General features: G+C 44.7%; 1 protein-coding gene across 4 annotated transcripts in view; it reads left to right on the plus strand.

Annotated features, from left to right (window-relative positions):
- Positions 1 to 1,183: 1,183 nt before the first annotated feature.
- Positions 1,184 to 17,479, plus strand: part of TRIM55 (tripartite motif containing 55) — a 42,711-nt gene continuing 26,415 nt past the window's right edge. For 3 of the 4 annotated variants that reach the window (XM_004477783.5, XM_058275581.2, XM_058275582.1), the window contains exons 1-4: positions 1,184 to 1,669; positions 2,235 to 2,407; positions 8,345 to 8,510; positions 10,840 to 10,935. In XM_004477783.5, the coding sequence (XP_004477840.2) occupies positions 1,502 to 1,669; positions 2,235 to 2,407; positions 8,345 to 8,510; positions 10,840 to 10,935 (603 nt within the window). In that variant the 5' untranslated portion in view covers positions 1,184 to 1,501. The remainder of the gene's footprint in view (positions 1,670 to 2,234; positions 2,408 to 8,344; positions 8,511 to 10,839; positions 10,936 to 17,479) is intronic. The other variant, XM_058275583.2, reaches the window with a different exon arrangement.

Below are 17,479 nucleotides of genomic sequence, written 5' to 3' on the forward strand. Positions count from 1 at the left end.
CTAAAGAGACATTGAAGGAATAACAGAATTCTCCAAAGATCTCTGAAATGTTTATGAATACACATAACTTATTATTAGTTAATAGAGCTTATTAGATTCTTGATAAGCTCTCATCCAACATAGCACTAAAACCACACATAACCAGTCACCTGACCTACTTTACTGGTAATTAAGCCCACACTACACCGGGGATATGTTAACAAAATGTGTTCATTGTTTAAAGCTTTTCAAATCAAGGTGGAATAAAGCCACAAACTCATTACATATAAACAGGTAGGGATTTCCTTTTCATTATTGGTTTGGTTTTAAACTTTGAAATAAAATGTGTTTTAATTATACAGTTGTTTCACAAAATCCTGTCAAATACCAGAATCAATGTTGACCCAAGAGCAGACCAAAAATAACAGAAATGACTGGGGAAACTATCATTTAAAAAACCAACTTGGAGGAAGAGACAAATCCAAAGGGGTGGAGGTAGGAAGCAGATAAAACACAGGTATGGAAGCAGGACAGATATGTTGCCTATTGCACGGCAAAATGAAAGAAAGGGTCTGCTACTCCACATGCCAAATACTACTGCATTACTGATTGCTGTTGCAAACCAAATAAAAAATCTTAAAGACTGCCAAATTTTCTTTGTGTTTTCGTGAGGTGTGTAGGGGTCGATGAAAGAGGGTTAGGAGGAGAGAGAATAATGTGGGAAAGAAAGGAACATACTAGAATATTTTATCATATAACTTTAAAAAAATGGAATCATCCATTGGTGTTTGGAATTTCTATTCCATTCTATGGGCGCATCTGTGGTGAAGAGATTTGAAATCAGCTTTTAAATTGGCATTTTCCCCTGGACCACAACCCTAGCAAATATTTAACAGTAAGCAAGTCTTTTTAGGTGATTACTCCTGTGAAGCCAGGATAATGACTTTCAAGGCACATTGTGTTTGTTTTCTCCTAAGGAGTGTCGTGTTACTTTTGGTGACCCTCTTCCTAAACTCTCAGGCCAGCAGGGGCAATCCTCATACAGTGAGACTCCGGGCTGCATGCTGCCCCTTCTTGGAGAAGCCCATCAAGAGGCTGGCACTGAGCGCGCACAGAGGCCGTGGCTCAGTTACTAGGCAAGCATATTTGCATTTGTTGTTGACAACTGTCAGCTTCGACCTCCTTCTCACCACCTCTGTCTAAATGGCGTTGGTAATCCTCCTTCCCACCCACTCTCCCCTCTCCCTGGGGCCAGAATGTTGACTCCTGTTCTCCGTCACCTGTCAGGATCCATCCTTCTGTCACCGGCTTATATGGACAAGTCAGCCTGCTGTCACGTGACCACGGGCTGCTAAAAACGGCTCCACACCCACTCTGAACCAGGGCCCGAAACAATGTCCTCCGCCGAAAGAAACCCAAAGGACACTTGAGCACACGATCCTTGGAATTATTTCAAGGCAACACTTGCAGAAACCCATTCGGAGCCGCCGTTCCCTGGCAGTGCACCCCGGACGGCCAGGAGATGAGCACATCTGTGAATTACAAGTCTTTTTCCAAAGAGCAGCAGACCATGGATAACCTGGAGAAGCAGCTCATCTGTCCCATCTGCTTAGAGATGTTCACGAAACCCGTGGTCATTCTCCCCTGTCAGCACAACCTGTGTAGGAAGTGCGCCAGTGATATATTCCAGGTAGGCTTGTTTGGAATTCGGGGAGGGGAGAGGACTCCCTCCTCTCTGAATCCCGTGCTTAGCACTGAGTGAATTCCTTTGGAAAACTTACAAGTCTGCGTTCACGTTCAAGAGCAGCGAGGGTTGTCATAGTGGTGGTGGTTTTAACGATTTGCCTTGAGCTTTGCCGTCAGCCGCCTCCTTACTCCCAAACATAGGTTTACTTCAGTAGTAAGAAACGTATTTGTTTAAAAAATAAAAGGAAAATTGAATCTGTTTCAAAGTTGTACGTGAATTACTGTTCAAAACACGAAAGCTGGGATTTCTGGCTGGTACTTTTGGTTCTGAAAACCTTGGATGGAAAAAAGCCTTACGTGAAAAATGTTATGTTGTTTTTTACTGTGGACAAATGCTGGCCCTTGCGTTTTAAGACCACTTGCTGATAAGACCCTGAGGGATTATTTTAAGGCCAAGCTGAAAGTGGAAGTCAAAGTTGTTTGAAATAGCAGAGGGTGAAGGGAAAAAAATCCTCATAAAAGCTACTGTGGTGTGACTCAATCTCTCTTTTCTTGCTTGGCAAGAGCAGGCCTCTAACCCCTACTTGCCGACCAGAGGAGGCACCACGGTGGCATCGGGGGGCCGATTCCGCTGCCCGTCCTGTAGACACGAAGTGGTTTTGGACAGACATGGGGTGTATGGACTACAGAGGAACCTGCTAGTGGAAAACATCATTGACATCTACAAGCAGGAGTCCACCAGGTAACATTCTTCCTTGTGTTTAATCCTCTTGAAGCTCGCTTTTGTTTTATTTGATTGTTTGTTTTAATGGGTTGCTAAGCTGAATGCTTGTTTCCCAATCACAGGCTAATTGTTTTATAGGAAAATGTTTTTCCAAGTCATCCCTTCCCAAAGGGAGCGAGAGTTGCTCAGGGGAGGAAAGAAGGGAGCGGGTGCCCATGCTTTTGTATCAATTTAAGAATGAAGTGACTCATTAACACTAATCCATTCCAGATGGCGAAGCCGAAAGACAAACATTGCCCTCCCTTAAAGCCTTGTATTGCATACATTTTATACATTTTTAAATTTTACAGGTCCGGTGTAGCTCCAGATCCTAAATACCAGCAAAATTCTTGTACAAACTTTATAGAAAATTAACAGAAATGAGCCAGTTCCTATTTCAGACAGTCCTGCCTTAAAATTGATTGGACAAATAAAATAAAAACAAAATCCTCTGACATACTTGGTGACCATATTGACTCTACGGGAAGTTGCAAAGCAAGGCAAACTCGTGGACTTTAGAGACTTGAAGTTTAGAGCTATGGGAGAAAAAAAGATGGAGATCAGGGTTATACTTCCCTATTCTCTCTATTGTATTTACTGAACATTCTTGGCATTCACTGTTGATTAATTGATATGCAGTAGATACATCCATTCATTCATTTAAAAAAGAGGCTTCTTATTCATTGAACCACGATCTCTATAGAATTTATTTCCTAGAGACAATTATGCTGGAGTTTATTCCTAGAAGGCATGGCGTGAAGAGTCATTTTTCAATTGTACACAGCACAGACAGTTCAGCCCACAAAGCTTGATAGCAATGTTGAGATCATCTAGAAATGATGATTTTTATTAGGGGACAAGTATTTATGGAACATCTGCAGGCTTCTGAGAGCTTGGCGTTCTCAGAAAGAAAGTTGTTCTATAAATCCAACATATAATTATCATTATTATGGCTATTAGTCCCTGCTTAAGATTCAAAACTAAATTTGATAGCACCAGGATATAAATGGTATTTTAGTTTGCCTGCTGCTAAAACAAATTCCGTACAATGAACTGGCTTAAACAACAGGAATTTATTGGCTCACGGTTTTGAGGCTAGGACAAGTTCACAATTGAGATGTCGGCAAGGCAACTGCTTTCTCGTTGAAGACGGTAGCATTCTGGGGCTGGTTGCCAGTGATTCTTGGACCTTGGCTATTCTGTCACAGGACAGTGCACATGTGGCATCTTCTCCTTTCTCTTCTCCATTCCGTTGACCTCCAGCTTCTGGCTGCTCCCTGTGGCTCCTCTCTCTGTGCCCAATTTCCTTTGCCTTAAGGACTTCAGCCATATTGGACGAAAGCCCACCCTCATTCAGTTTCGGGCACACCTGAACTAAGAACATCTTCGAAAGTCTCATCCACAAATGGATTTATACCCACAGGAACAGGGTCCAGGACCTGACCATGCCTTTTGTGGGAGACATGATTCAATCCCCAAAAGAGAGAGTAGGGAAAGAAGAATAATTGCTGATGACAAGTTTCGGAGATATGACGCTGGTTGTTTCCCTTGCATCCAAAATCTTTCGAAGAAAGAAAGTACTGCTGTTTCTGTTGTGTTCCACGAATCGGATCTCATTGTATTTCATTACTTAAAAATGCAGATTTGTACACTGCCTCTTAAGAAAATTAAGCACCGAATTAATAATCAATTATTAAAGGAGCTTATATAACAACTATTTCAGTACCTAATACAGCCCCGCTCAGAATAGGTGCTCCATAAGTGCCAGCTGATTTAGCAGCACCACAAATATTCTAACATGTTCTATTTATTGCAGTAATTTTCTGTTTTGCTACTTGCCACAATGGGAGCTTGAAACATGTGAAATAATAACAATAATCGTTAAGGAATCCAGAGAAGAAGAGAAGTTAAAATTTGCAGCATTAGTAAAACTAAGACACAGCCTTACCTTAAGTATGAAGTCCACTTGGTACATCTGCCAAAAATAGCGCCCAAGGGGAGGAAATCTCATAAAGCAGTGAACTAAGTTTCCAACAATGAAGCTCATAGCTGAGTGGAGAGTGGTGCTTCAGTGATTATCAAACTCTTCTTAGGCTGTTGTTTCTTGAACTTGAGACTTGCCTTTGGGACATTTTTACTTAGTAGGAAAAACCCTGTGTTGCTCACAGGGTGTGGGCACATGTCCGGGGTAAACTCAGTTATGCACTGGAGGCTGGCAGCCTTACCAGACCAGACCCTGAGCCAGCAGGGTACATTCAGCATCCCTGGAATAACCTTGGGTGAACAGAGTGAGATGAGCCCAGCTTTCACCCACAGTCACTGGAGTTGGTAGGGGGAACAGGAAGAAAAGGGTAGCCTGAAATGGACTGGGTCTGGCCCTGGACAACACTGTGAGGGCTTGGTCCACTCTGACCTCCCACAGAAAGGCTAGAGCTGTAGGGCTGGGCAAAACCTAGACTTCTTATCTAGAATTCTCCATGGCACTAAACTAACTCAGTGGGTATGTGGGGGGAGGGGGGATGTGAGGGGAGAGGATGGAGGAGGGAAGATGGAGAGAAGGAACTGATTTTGCTAATATTAATAATGAACTAATAATAATAATTACATTTAATTAGAATATAATAAGTAAAATTAATATTCGCTGACTGCATCAGATGCTGCTCAGGATACTTTATACACAAATCACATTATTCCTTAATTTTTGCAACCGTCCTGTGAGGTTATAATCATTATTATTATTACCTGATGAAACATTTTTAATGTTTTGATCAAAGTAATTCATACATTTAATTTAAAAAATTCAAATAGTAAAGTGAGAGATGCAGTCCCTGCCCCACTCTGGCCTCACCCCAAAGTCTCACTCCACAGAATCAACAACTTTCAATTCTTTAAGCTGTTTCTCTCTTCTGTGTCACCAATGGCATGCTTATACTACTAGTATGCTCCCATTTCTTGATTGTTCAATTTTAGATGTTCTATTGACTCTCTACTGTAGAAGATGAGGACTGAATCCTCACATGGTTGGGGCTTCCCTTTACTCTCCACTTGGGAATTTCCTTTATTCTCCCCTGGGTTGAATCTCTTCTTTCCTGGATCCTTGTCTTCTTCTTTGTCAGTTTACTTTCTTGTTTTTCTGGAGCATATCCCCAAGTCAAGTCTTAAGTCTGCAAAAAGTCCTCCTATTTTCAGCCATGCTCCTGCCTTCAGAGCACCTGGCTCCCCCAGTTTTGGAGACTTTCTGGGGCTCCACAGCTCAAATCAGCTTGCTTCTTGTAGGCTTCTCTCTTACAGGCACTTAGCAGTGCTAAACTGAAAAACTCTAGCAGCTCACCTCCTTTCTTCCAACTTAAACATTTGATTGACATCTAATTTGCTGCCACCTTGATCTTTTTTTGCTAATTTATGCCTTTTTATTTCCTTACATGCAAGGGAAGGTTTTAGAGGTGGAGAAGTCTTTGAACAGGCAGACATCAACTCACCACTCCTGGTCTCTAGATAATCCCAGGGGAGTTTTATTTATAAATGGAATATTCAGGAGGTTTTGCTACTCACTAGGGTCAAGTGTTCCTGGGCTCTGCAGACGTTTCCCATGCTTTCTCCAGAGATGTGACTTTCTGTCAGAGCACAGTGAATACTGTCCACTCACCTGGCAATTCCCCCTCATTTTCTTGTTCATTAATTCAATGGATATTTACCCAGCACCCATTCTATGTGAGGCACTATTCTGGGCCCTGGGGATACAACCAAAAAGAAGACAGGCCATGGCCCCTGCCCTCATGGAGGAGGCTGATAGAGCTGGGGTGGGGAGGTAATGTTTTTAGTTTGGGGGGGGGTACTTTTCTCAGCTGGATTCCAAGCATATGGCAGAAATCAAGTCAGGAGGTCACAGACTTTATAGAAAACCTACTGCTACAAGACTCGGCAGAAACACCCTTTGCAAATATTAGATTCAAAAATTTTGAAGCTGAAAGCCCAAACAATGTCCTTACAAGACCCGTGGCCTTTCCCAACAGTCAGCCCAATTCTAGTACTTGATTTCTACTTAGCTTTCTGCCCTTCTCTGAATTTGGGGGCTATAGTCAATCTTTTATTGAAATTGCCTTGCTAGCAAATCACAGTAAGAAATACGTTTTACAGTTGATCCAGTGGCCATTTACAGATAGAGATCAGCATTTGCTATTTTATTTTGATTTTTTAAAATGGTAGTCATGACTCCCTCAATTGATTTCATGGTCAATAATAACTTAGGACCCGTGTTTTTGTTTTTTTTTTTTTTTAAGATTTATTTATTTATTTATTTATTTCTCTTCCCTCCCCCTGCCCCAGTTGTCTGTTCTCTGTGTCTATTTGCTGCATCTTCTTCTTTGTCCCCTTCTGTTGTTGTCAGCGGTACGGGAATCTTTTCATTGCGTCATCTTGCTGTGTAAGCTCTCCGTGTGGGCGGCGCCATTCCTGGGCAGGCTGCACTTTCTTTCACGCTGGGCGGCTCTCCTTATGAGGCACACTCCTTGCGTGTGGGGCTCCCCTATGCGGGGGACACCCCTGCGTGGCAGGGCACTCCTTGTGCACATGAGCACTGTGTATGCGCCACCTCCACCCGGGTCAAGGAGGCCCGGGGTTTGAACAGCGGACCTCCCAAGTGGTAGACGGACGCCCTAACCACTGGGCCAAGTCCGCCGCCTGTTTTCCCTTTTTTAATGGATTTAGATAGCAACTATAAAACCATGTGTTTGGGAATATGCTAAAAAGCTTTTGGATTCATTTTGAATTTTTCAAATACTTTCAAAAAATATTATTGGCCTCATTCTTTAGATAAAATCCATCACAATTCCATGTTCTTTTATAAGGAGGCTGTCCCACATCTCCCACCATGCTCTGCAGAGGGAGCCCAAAGCACTACAAGTAGGCCTAAATTTGCTCCTGATCATAACAGCCGAGCCGCACTGAGCCCGCGTATAGATGGGTCCCTGCCTACGTGTTGCACACTTCCAGACTGCTCCAGGCAGTTACACTGCTAGCGGATTATCCTAAACTAGCATGGGTCGTCGCTCTGCCTTCGTGCTTTTAGATCCTTCATTGTTTGGTCATTGTCCTCACTAGCACATATAAACCCAACGCTCACTATCACCTGCTGCAGCTCTGAGAAGAGCTTTGGTTGGTGTTGACCTGTTGGGGATACTGAGATTTGGGGATTATCCATGCAATCCACACTTCTGGGCCTCACTCTCTCCCAGAACAGCATTTTGCATTTTTCTTACTGCCCAAGGTGTTGAGGACAATTTTCACGTTTACTGAGAACATTTACTACACACCCTTAACCACTGCCAGGTCCTCGGGAAAATTCACACTTAATTTTCCCCTCAAATGGCAGGAGGCGATCCAAAAGAATTGACAAAGTACATGCTGGCGTTTTCCCCCCTAGACACAGCCACTTCCACCCAGCGCCTAGAGGCGTATTCAGAGTGTCCATTGTGTGTGCTGGGGCCATGGAGTGAGGGGACAGGGTGGTACCACCTGAGTTACTTTCTCAACACCTTTCCCTTCTTTAGCGATTATGGGCAAGCGTCTCTTGGAGAACCTTGTGAGTATGAAGACGCTGCTGGGGCTGGCTCTGACCGCCGAGCCCCGGGTTCTGTTTCCAGGAATTTTACCAGCCTGCGGCTACCACCTGGCGAGGGTGGCCTGGGCCCTTGGTGGGAAGAGCACGCCAGGGAATCCGCAAAGGCCGCCAGCGCGGGTCTGCACGTGCCCACCACCCCCGGGTGTGAAGGCTCGGCGAGCAGGCCCCCGCGAGGCCGGGGGGCGGACTCTGGAGGGTCTGCAGGCCCAGGGGGGAGGGGGGCTTTGCAATCCCCACTGCCCCCTCCACCCTGGGCCAGGGAGAGGACGGGTATTTATCTGCCCGCCTCCTCCCAGACCAGAGAAGAAGTCCGATCAGCCGGTGTGCGAGGAGCACGAGGACGAGCGCATCAACATCTACTGCCTCAACTGCGAAGTGCCCACCTGCTCCCTGTGCAAGGTCTTCGGGGCGCACAAGGACTGCCAGGTGGCTCCCCTCACTCACGTGTTCCAGAGGCAGAAGGTAACCCAGACGTCGCGGGCCCCCCCACCGGCAGCCCCTGCGGGAGCCTGGGTGGGCGCGGTGCGGTGGGGCCGGGAGGGACGCTGCGGGATTCCGGACACCGTGGCTGGCAAGGTCGGAGAGGGAAAGGACGTGGATGTTCGGGAAGGGGAGCCGAGGGGAAGGTCACTGATTTGGTGCAGCTAGGAAGTTGCTGAAGGCCTCCCACCCAAGCTCAAGCTGCTCAAGCGTTGTTCGAAGGTCAGACTATAGATAAGGAAAGGATAACTCTTCTCCCCTCACCAGTGAACTCTTCCTTTGGCTCCCCTCAGGTCCTTTTCTCTCCTACTCCCAGCAAGGGAGAATGACAATGAATGGCGTTTAAAAAGCAACTTTTTAAAAAAATTTATTTTATTTTAATTATTTTTTTGAATGTCACATTAAAAAAATATGAGGTCCCCATATAGTCCCCAACTCACTCACCCCACTCCTCCCACATCCATAGCCTCTTTCATCATCGTGGCACAGTCATTGCATTTGGTGAATAGACTTTGGAGCACTGCTGCACCACATGGACAGTGGTTTACATTGTAGTTTACACTCTCCCACAGTCCACCCAAGTGGGCCATGGCAGGACATACAATGTCCAGCATCTGTCCCTGAAGTACCACCCAGGACAACTCCAAGTCCTGAAAATGCCCTCACATCATATCTCTTCTTCCCTCTCCCTACCCTCAGCAGCTACCATGGCCACTTTCTTCACATTAATGCTACATTTTCTTCCCTTACTAATCACCCTAGTTCCATAGTAGAATAACAGTAAATCCACGCTAATCCACACTCTTCCTCCAGCCTGTGGACCCTGGGATGGTGATGTCCACTTTAAAGCAGTTGCCGTCTGCTGCCCCCCTCAGGTCACCCAGGCCAGGTGCTGCAGGGCCTCTCCGGAGGGCGGGGCCTGCCTCTCACCCCACAGCCTCACCGCCACCCCCTCCTTCTGGCCAAACACCCCCTCCACTGCCCCATCCCACCCCTCCCACACTACCTTGCTAGTTTCCTGCAGGAGCAGGTAGAAACTTATCCATTTGATGCAAATGAAAATGAATGCTCACTCAGAAGGAACCACTCTAGTCCTGGAGAACCTGAGTGGCTGCATATCTCAGCTTCTTTCAGTTACAATCACCGAGTCCAATTTGGTCTGTGTTTTACTGTGATCGTCCAAGTTGGAATCAAATTTGGAAGCCAAACTCCTGGCAAACCTGTTACAACCAGAAACTACTACTCGGAAGAAGCAGGATATAGCAAAATATAGCATTTTATTTTCAATTTGTTTACGATTTATTCTCCCCTGTCCCCCCAAAATCATAGGATGTTAAAAGTGAATGGTACCTGCTTTCAAGATACTTCCTTCAGAGCCCTGAAGACTCGTGGAGGTGTCTCAGGGCCTGTGGGGGACAGAGGACAGACTGGAGGGACCCCCACCTCAGCTCCTGTTCAGCCTAAGCAGCTTCACGTTTACTTATTGGGATTCTGTGCTAGCTTCCGTTTGAAGAAAGAGTTCTGCACCCTAAAAACTTTATAGCCACTCATCTATTCAGTCTTCTCACTTTAAACGAGAGAAAATTAGGTTACAAAGTGATTATGTGCCTTGGAAACATAGGAAAGTTCAGGGTAGAACTGGACCAAGCGGGTGGGTCCCCTGTGTTCCCTTTCAGTGCTCACGGTTGCTCCTTAAGTCGCCCTTGGGAGACCAGGCACCAGGAATGATGGAAGCTCTTCTCCAGGCAAAAGAGGAAGGGAATTTCAAAGTTGAAATGTCTCCCCTAGAACCAGTAGAATGTTACAGTTTCAAGTTTGTAATAACTTAGCTATGTGTATGTGTGTATGTGTATTCACAATAGGTCCGTAGTAAGTGTATGTTGAGCAAATGAATGGGCATTTACTATATACAATTCCCAAGTAAAACTGAGCCTGCGCTACACAGAAGGCAAGAAATTCATTTGGGTCCCTGAAGCCACACATAGGACTCTGATTCAATTTATAAACAGTACTTGCAATTCTGTAGTTTGAATATGCTATTCTCTATCTAAGGTCTAAAAGCCACTGTGCTTAATGATTTTAGCAGGGTCACGGGCTCCCTGGAACATCTGATGGAAACCATGAAACCTTTTCATTTATATACATAGCAAACAATATCAGGAGGTTCACAGGCCTCCCAAGCCTCCCTCTTAGTATTGGGGCTCACATGGCCCCTAGCTTAAGAACCAACAAGGACGGTACTGCTACTAAACCGTGATCAGTGGTGACCAGGAAACCCCTAAGTCTTGCATCCCTCTTGTCTCCTCACTAGTCTGAACTCAGTGATGGCATTGCCGTCCTTGTGGGAAGCAATGACCGAGTCCAGGGAGCAATCACCCAGCTGGAGGACATCTGTAAAACGATTGAGGTAAGTCAGGGGACTCCAAGGGTGCCTAAAGCTAGCCTGGGGGTTTGCGGCTTCCTCAGAACTACCTAGACATCCCTGTCCTACTGTTTCAACCCTTCCTTATAGAATGGTCTCCTTTTTGATACATCTGTGAAATGTTTACCTCCTGGCATAGAAAGAGCAGTGGCCATGTGAGTCACAGGCACAATTACTAGGGCTGATAGTACAGTGTTGTTCTTTCCTGGTCAACTCACTTTGAAAGATTAGCTACAAGGAAAAGCAATTTCAAGTAATGAAAATGAGCGTTGCCTGCATTTCTATCAACATTTCTTTGTGGAAATCCAAACAGTCTTGAGAAATGCTTTAAGAGGTCACTGCAGGTTAGAACACGGGTTTGAGCTGCGGGTTTGGCACTGCAGAGGGCCAGCAGGAGGGGTCATCCAAAGAGATTCCAAACTGGATGATATGAACTTTTTTCCTGTTATTTACAGTAAAGGTCCAATGCAATTTCATCGTTAAGCCACGAGTCAGCACGTAAGTGCTGTATCACGTGGAATCTTGAGTGTATAAATTGGAGGGTGTGGCCTGTGGGTGAGTGAGGTCATCTCTGTGCCTCTCTGGTAGGACCTTTTTCAGAGACCTCTGCTGGGTGGAGTAGGATGCTTTCTGTGTGGGAGGAAGAAGCTGGGAAACGTATGTAGAAGAAAAGCCACTGGTTCACTCTTGGGTGCTGATGAACCAGCAGCAGAGGAGGCTGAGAGGACGAGAAAGATGTACCTGGTATTCTTAAAGTGGACTGATCAGAGGCACAATAGGAAGCAGCTGTTTTCCTCTTTTGCTGAAAAGAAGAAAGAAGAGGTTTGAACTTAATTCAGCAAAAGGGATTTAATGCCAATATCTCGAAGAATTTGGCATTGGAGGTCAGGAATATTTCTGCTATTATTCCTGATAATAACATTGATTGAGCATGGCACATTTTTATCAGGGTTTTCATAAGTCACTAGTGGAGGGTGTGTTATTGTTCTCTGAAGGGTTTCAAGGAAATACCTGGTATCAAGTCCAGGGGTCTTAAAAGTGTCCATCCCCTTGGACCCATTTATTTCACTTCTGGGATTTTACCTTAAGGAAACACTCTAAGGCACAGGCAGTGCTTTACATCCAGAATTTATCAACAAATAGTTGTTCCCAACAAAAAATTGGACATGCTCTAAAGCAATGAAGTAGAGGGATGGTAGTACATCCAAGGACTGGAATGGAGTGCAATTATTTTTTAAAATTGTCTGTAAAGAATTTTTAAAGACATAGGAAATGCTTTTCATATTAAGTTAGAGAGAAAAGGCAGTATATAAAACAGATATTGTATTAGTCAGTCAAAGGAGTGCTGATGCTAAGAAATCTGTTGGCTTTTATAAAGGGTGTTTATTTGGGGATAGAAGCTTACAGTTACTAGGCCCTAAAGAATCCAACTCAAGGTACCATAAGAGGTAATTCCTCACCCAAAAATCTGTTGCCATGTGTTGAAACAAGATGGCAGGCAATGGCAGGTTTAACCTTCCTTTTTACTCTGAAGACTCTGTCATCCCAGCTTCTTCCGATCTCAGCTGTAGGTTGGCATTTGGCTCATTTCTTTCTCTGGGGCTCATTTCTTTCTGGGCTCAGGTGCTCTGTTTTCTTCACAAGGTCAGTTATAAACTATCACGTTCATCTCTCTTCCTGGGGCTACAGGATCCTGTGTACCTTTTCTGTGTGTCTACTTCCAAGTGACAGTCTGTTTCATCAGCCCACCAAGGGAGCTGGGACTCAATGCTGAGCCTTACTCTAATGATGTGGTTGAATCAAAGTCCTAATCTTAACATAATTTAATCAGACATTTCAGCTGAATCTAATACAATCAAAGGGTTATCATGCCCAGAGGAACAGACCAATTTGCAAACCTAATCTATATCTCTTTTTGGAATTCATAAATAATATCAAACTGCCACACATATAGTCATATACATTTCTAGTATATATTCACAGAGGGGGAAAACCCCAGGAATGGGAAACAGCAAACGGTTAAGAGCAACAGTTAGTGGAACTGCAGGTGGTTTTTCAGCCCCTTCTTCATTCGTTCCCATATCACATATTTTTTTCAAGTGAGCATGACATTTTTGGTAACCAGTAAATGAATGTATGAATAGAATGAATGAATATGATGGATAGGCACAGTTCTGTTTGGAACAGTTTAGGTAACTCATCTGAAGATGTAAGGGAACCCCACAAGCTCCCTGATTTTATGATTCCTGCTTTCAGCAGTGTCTTCCATTTGAAGAGACCTCGAGGGCAGAGACACTGCCACAAATGGCCACGCTGTGACCCTGCTAGCACAGAGGTGATCTCCTATGGGAGCCAGTCATGGGCAAGACGCCTCAGACTCAGCTTCTAATCAGTCTAGCCAGGCTCTCCTCCCACCTAAAGCAGGGAACTGTGGAGCAAGCCAGGTCATGGGGTGGGAAGGGAGATCAGGGTCACCGAGCTCCTGTCCCTCTTTTTATTTTATTTTATTTTATTTTATTTTTGCCAGGGGCTATTTCCCTTACTGGCTTTGCTCACCACCTGCCTGGAAACATTTTTTTGGAAAGTCATTGTTGGTTCCTGACCAGGAGGTGGGGAGCTGTTGTTAAAGAATTCTCTTTTCTGATTGGTGCAGATAGGAGATGGGAAATGGAGTAGCCCCTGGGGTGGGCACTATCCTTCCCTAATTACCTCGCCTCTCCCTCTTGGGGTCCTGATCTCTGCCCTTTGGTAGTTGTGCCCACTCCTTGCACATGTCTAATTTTGTCTCTAATCATGTAATCGTGTCTTGTAGGGCTGGCCTGGGGAGGCACCTGGCCCAGGATTAACCCTGGAGAGTTGCTGAGCTTAGAGTAAATCACACCGTAGATGCCTTGCTGGCTTTTACACATCGTGAGTGCAGTGGATGTTAACTTCTGAAGGTAGCAGGCTTGACAGGCATCATAGGACAGTCTGAGCTGTGTCACAGTGGCATTTTCCCTCTGTGCCCTTGGGATGGTGGTGGGTGAAGGAGATTCGAGTCTTTTTAGTCCTTGTGGTAGAAAGCAGCTCAGCCTGGAACATTCCCCGTACTCTGGATTGCAGGTTGTTTGCTCTATTGAAGGACCTTCTGGGCTGTTCTAGACTGGCCTAGCCTAGGCTGGAGCTACACTTGCCTTCCCAGGTGTGGAGATGTTCTGGAAGGGTCTGAGACCGAGCAGGGAGGCTGCTGGTGGGAATGGAGAAGTCCACTGTCTCAGGAACATTCTGCTTTCAGAAAATTGTGCTTGTGGGTCCTTTCTCATCCCTAGAAAACATAACCTCCTCCCCTCTGGAAGTCTTCACAAAGAGCACTTATCCTATGTCACTGGATACTCAAGAGGGCATGCTATAAATACTGACCCTCCCAAAGGCTAACCAGCAGGCCAGCCTAGAAATAACCCTCTTTCCTATGACCAACGTGTCTAGAGGAAACTGCTGCAAGTTGAATAATAAATATTTGAACATTTCCAATATCAAAATGACAACATTAGTAAAATCCTGCAATTGTTTTGCAATAAGAATAAATCAATTATATTTTCAAAACAGTCATTTTACCCCAAATACCTTTTCCTCATCCCTGAAACACTGTCCAAACAGTTACAAATATGAGGTATGGACATAAGTTAATAAGAGTCATTTTAGTAAGCATGCCAGATTTTTAAGGCAATGTTTTTAAGTAATATGTACTTGAAAGGGCAGATTTCAGAATCTGAATTTTACTCTGCCACTTAATCACATGACCTTAAGCTCCCTGTCCCCTTATTTTCTCCATGGTAAAGTGGGGATAAGAATACCTTCTTCATAGCATTGTTGAGAGGCTTAATTTGGGCTGAGAGACACATACCAGGGGCTCAACAAGGGTCCGCTTGTATTGTCTTCAAGGTGAGCTTGGAAAGTGCATACCTCTGATGATGCTAACAATAGTTTTGAACCACTGTAAAATATGAAGCATCTTTTCTTTTTTAAAGATTTATTTTACTTTATTCCCCCCCCTCCCCCCTGCATTACCCTCGTTGTCTGCTCTCTGTGTCCTTTTGCTGTGTGTTCTTTTTTGTCTGCTTGTATTCTCATTAAGTGACTCTGGGAACCAATCCTGGGCCTTCCAGAGTAGGAGAGAGGAGATGACTCTCTTGCGCCACCTCAGCTCCCTGATCTGCTTCGTTTTCTTATTTTCTCTCCTCTGTGTCTCTTGTTGCATTGTCTTGCTTTGTCAGCTATCCATGTCAGTCAGGACTCTGTGCGGGGCCACATTCCCCAGCTTGCCCTCTCCAGGAGACCCTGGGCATTGAACCCTGGACCTCCTGTATGGTAGACAGAAGCCCAGTTGTTTAAGCCACATCCATTTCCCTGAAGTATCTTTTAAATGGTGTCAGAATAAGACTCTGAGAGTCTTGGTGAACTCTGACAGCAGGGCCGAGCAACTCTCTTCACAGGGGAAAATTGGAAATGAATGGAAATAGGCATTAGCTCTAGTCCTTATCTAAGAGGCCTTGTGGTAACCAGAAATATTGGCCACTGAGAGAGACCAAGCCTATTCTGGAAAACAGAAAACGGAAAACAGGCTGACTACCCCTGACTGAGAGTAGTGGCTTACATAGTCGCTTGGTTTGCTGAGGTTCAAGTTGGGGCAGCCCCCCCGGTCCTCAGAAGGTTTACTTCAGGACCTGGGCTAGCCTAAATGACCTGGGCTAGCCTAGGAACCCCTCATGCCAATAACCCCAAGTGCAAGCATTAGCAATCTCACAAAATCGTGACATAATTATCCTTCTAACATGAAGCGAGTGGCAAGACGAGCTGGTGGAAAAGAGCATGGGTTTGGGACTCCCCAGACCCTCAGGCAGAGTTGCCTGGTGGGCACCGTGCAAAGCTGAGGACAGCGCTCCTGGAGGCTGTGCCTGCAAGGAGTCATGGTGTCTCTAATTTACCTGTCTAGAAGGGGTGCCCTTCTCTAGTGCACACAAAGACCCCAGAGGGGCTGGCAGCAGCCCCAAGATACCTGTGTTGTCATCCTTGTCTGCCCTGAGGGGATCCCAAGTGCCTGTGACCAGGGGGCTTTCCAAATGAAGGGTCCTACTTTAATGTAGTTCTTTCTTCCAGTGTTATTGATCTACTGTTTGCTCCCCCCCCCCCCCCCCCCCCGCTTCTGGGAAAAGAAAACCTGTGTGACTTCCTGGATTTTGAACTTTGTATTTCAAATGAAGCTGAATGGGTGCGTCCAGACCCACAGTTGCAGCTCCTAATAAGTGTGTCCTGAATGTTGGAGGAATGTGGTGTCCGTATGAAGGAGCCGTGTAGAGCCGCAGCTGCTCAGTGACAAGTGTCAGGGGCTAAGTGCTTCTCTTCAACTCTATTTTGGTCACAGAGCTGTACTCCTTACATGGTAAAGCAATGGCCACAATTGTCTGGGGTTTTTGCTGTCTTAACCACAGCACGCACATCCAAACTGGGCTGACACTGCAGGGTTAGGACAGTAATTTTGTCCTGGCACTGTAGACAACCTCTTTGAAACTGGCTGGAATGGAGGGAGGTGTTTTATAGCCTGAACAGTCTCTGAAATGTCTCCACATTTATTTGTAGCATCTTGGAACCGTAGCATCAGAAGGAACTTAGCTATCACCTAATATGATCCCTTATTTGGCATATTTTTAAGAAACTGTCCAGTGAGGTTAACTGGCTTCCCTAAGGTTGCATGGCCATCTTTTGCAATCTTCTTTTGAGTGTTGCATGAAGCAGAGACTTGGAGTATTTTCTTAAATGCTAATTTCTTTGGATGAGACCAAAATAGAAACTTTTGATTGCAGGCTGATTATTTCTAGATACAAGTCCTATTTCATTCATTCATTCAGTGATTCAAATTATATTTGAGTGTGTATTATGTGCCATAATGCTGAGGAAATAGTGGTAAATTAATTGCAGAATGTTTCTGCCCTCAGGAAGTTTATATTCTAGTCAAGAAGTTAGACAATAAAACAAATGATCATTTTAGAAAGTAGTAAATGCTTGGGGGAAAGTGAGCCTAGTAAATCGAGTCATTAAAAACACTGGTGTGATAGCATTTTGCTTGGCAGGCTATCTACTCTTTTAGTATCGGATCATCTAGTGTTGATTTTTTTTTCCATGAAAAGCTTCCCTCTGCACTAGCATATATTATTTTATGTTATTGCCACTAAAAAATAAAGGTTGCCAAAAATTGGAGACTGGCAATTTTAGCACTGCTATGAAGGCACTTTGGAATTATAGAGTTAAACCAGTTGTTTTTAGATAAGTATTAAAGATTACCTGCTCACTTCTAAGGAATCATCCACAGACCACTCAATTGTTCTCTTTTCATCCAGATACGTTGGCAACGGACAGCAACAAGTATTCCACCTGTCATATTTTATCTTTTAAATAAGTTCCCTTTATAAAATCATCCCTTTTGGGTATATTGCATCCACACAGTTGATTTTTACCAGGTTCTGCCCAGAGATGGGAGAGATTTTATGTCCAT

Source organism: Dasypus novemcinctus, chromosome 14, assembly GCF_030445035.2.
Source record: "Dasypus novemcinctus isolate mDasNov1 chromosome 14, mDasNov1.1.hap2, whole genome shotgun sequence".
NCBI classification, from domain to species: domain Eukaryota; kingdom Metazoa; phylum Chordata; class Mammalia; order Cingulata; family Dasypodidae; genus Dasypus; species Dasypus novemcinctus.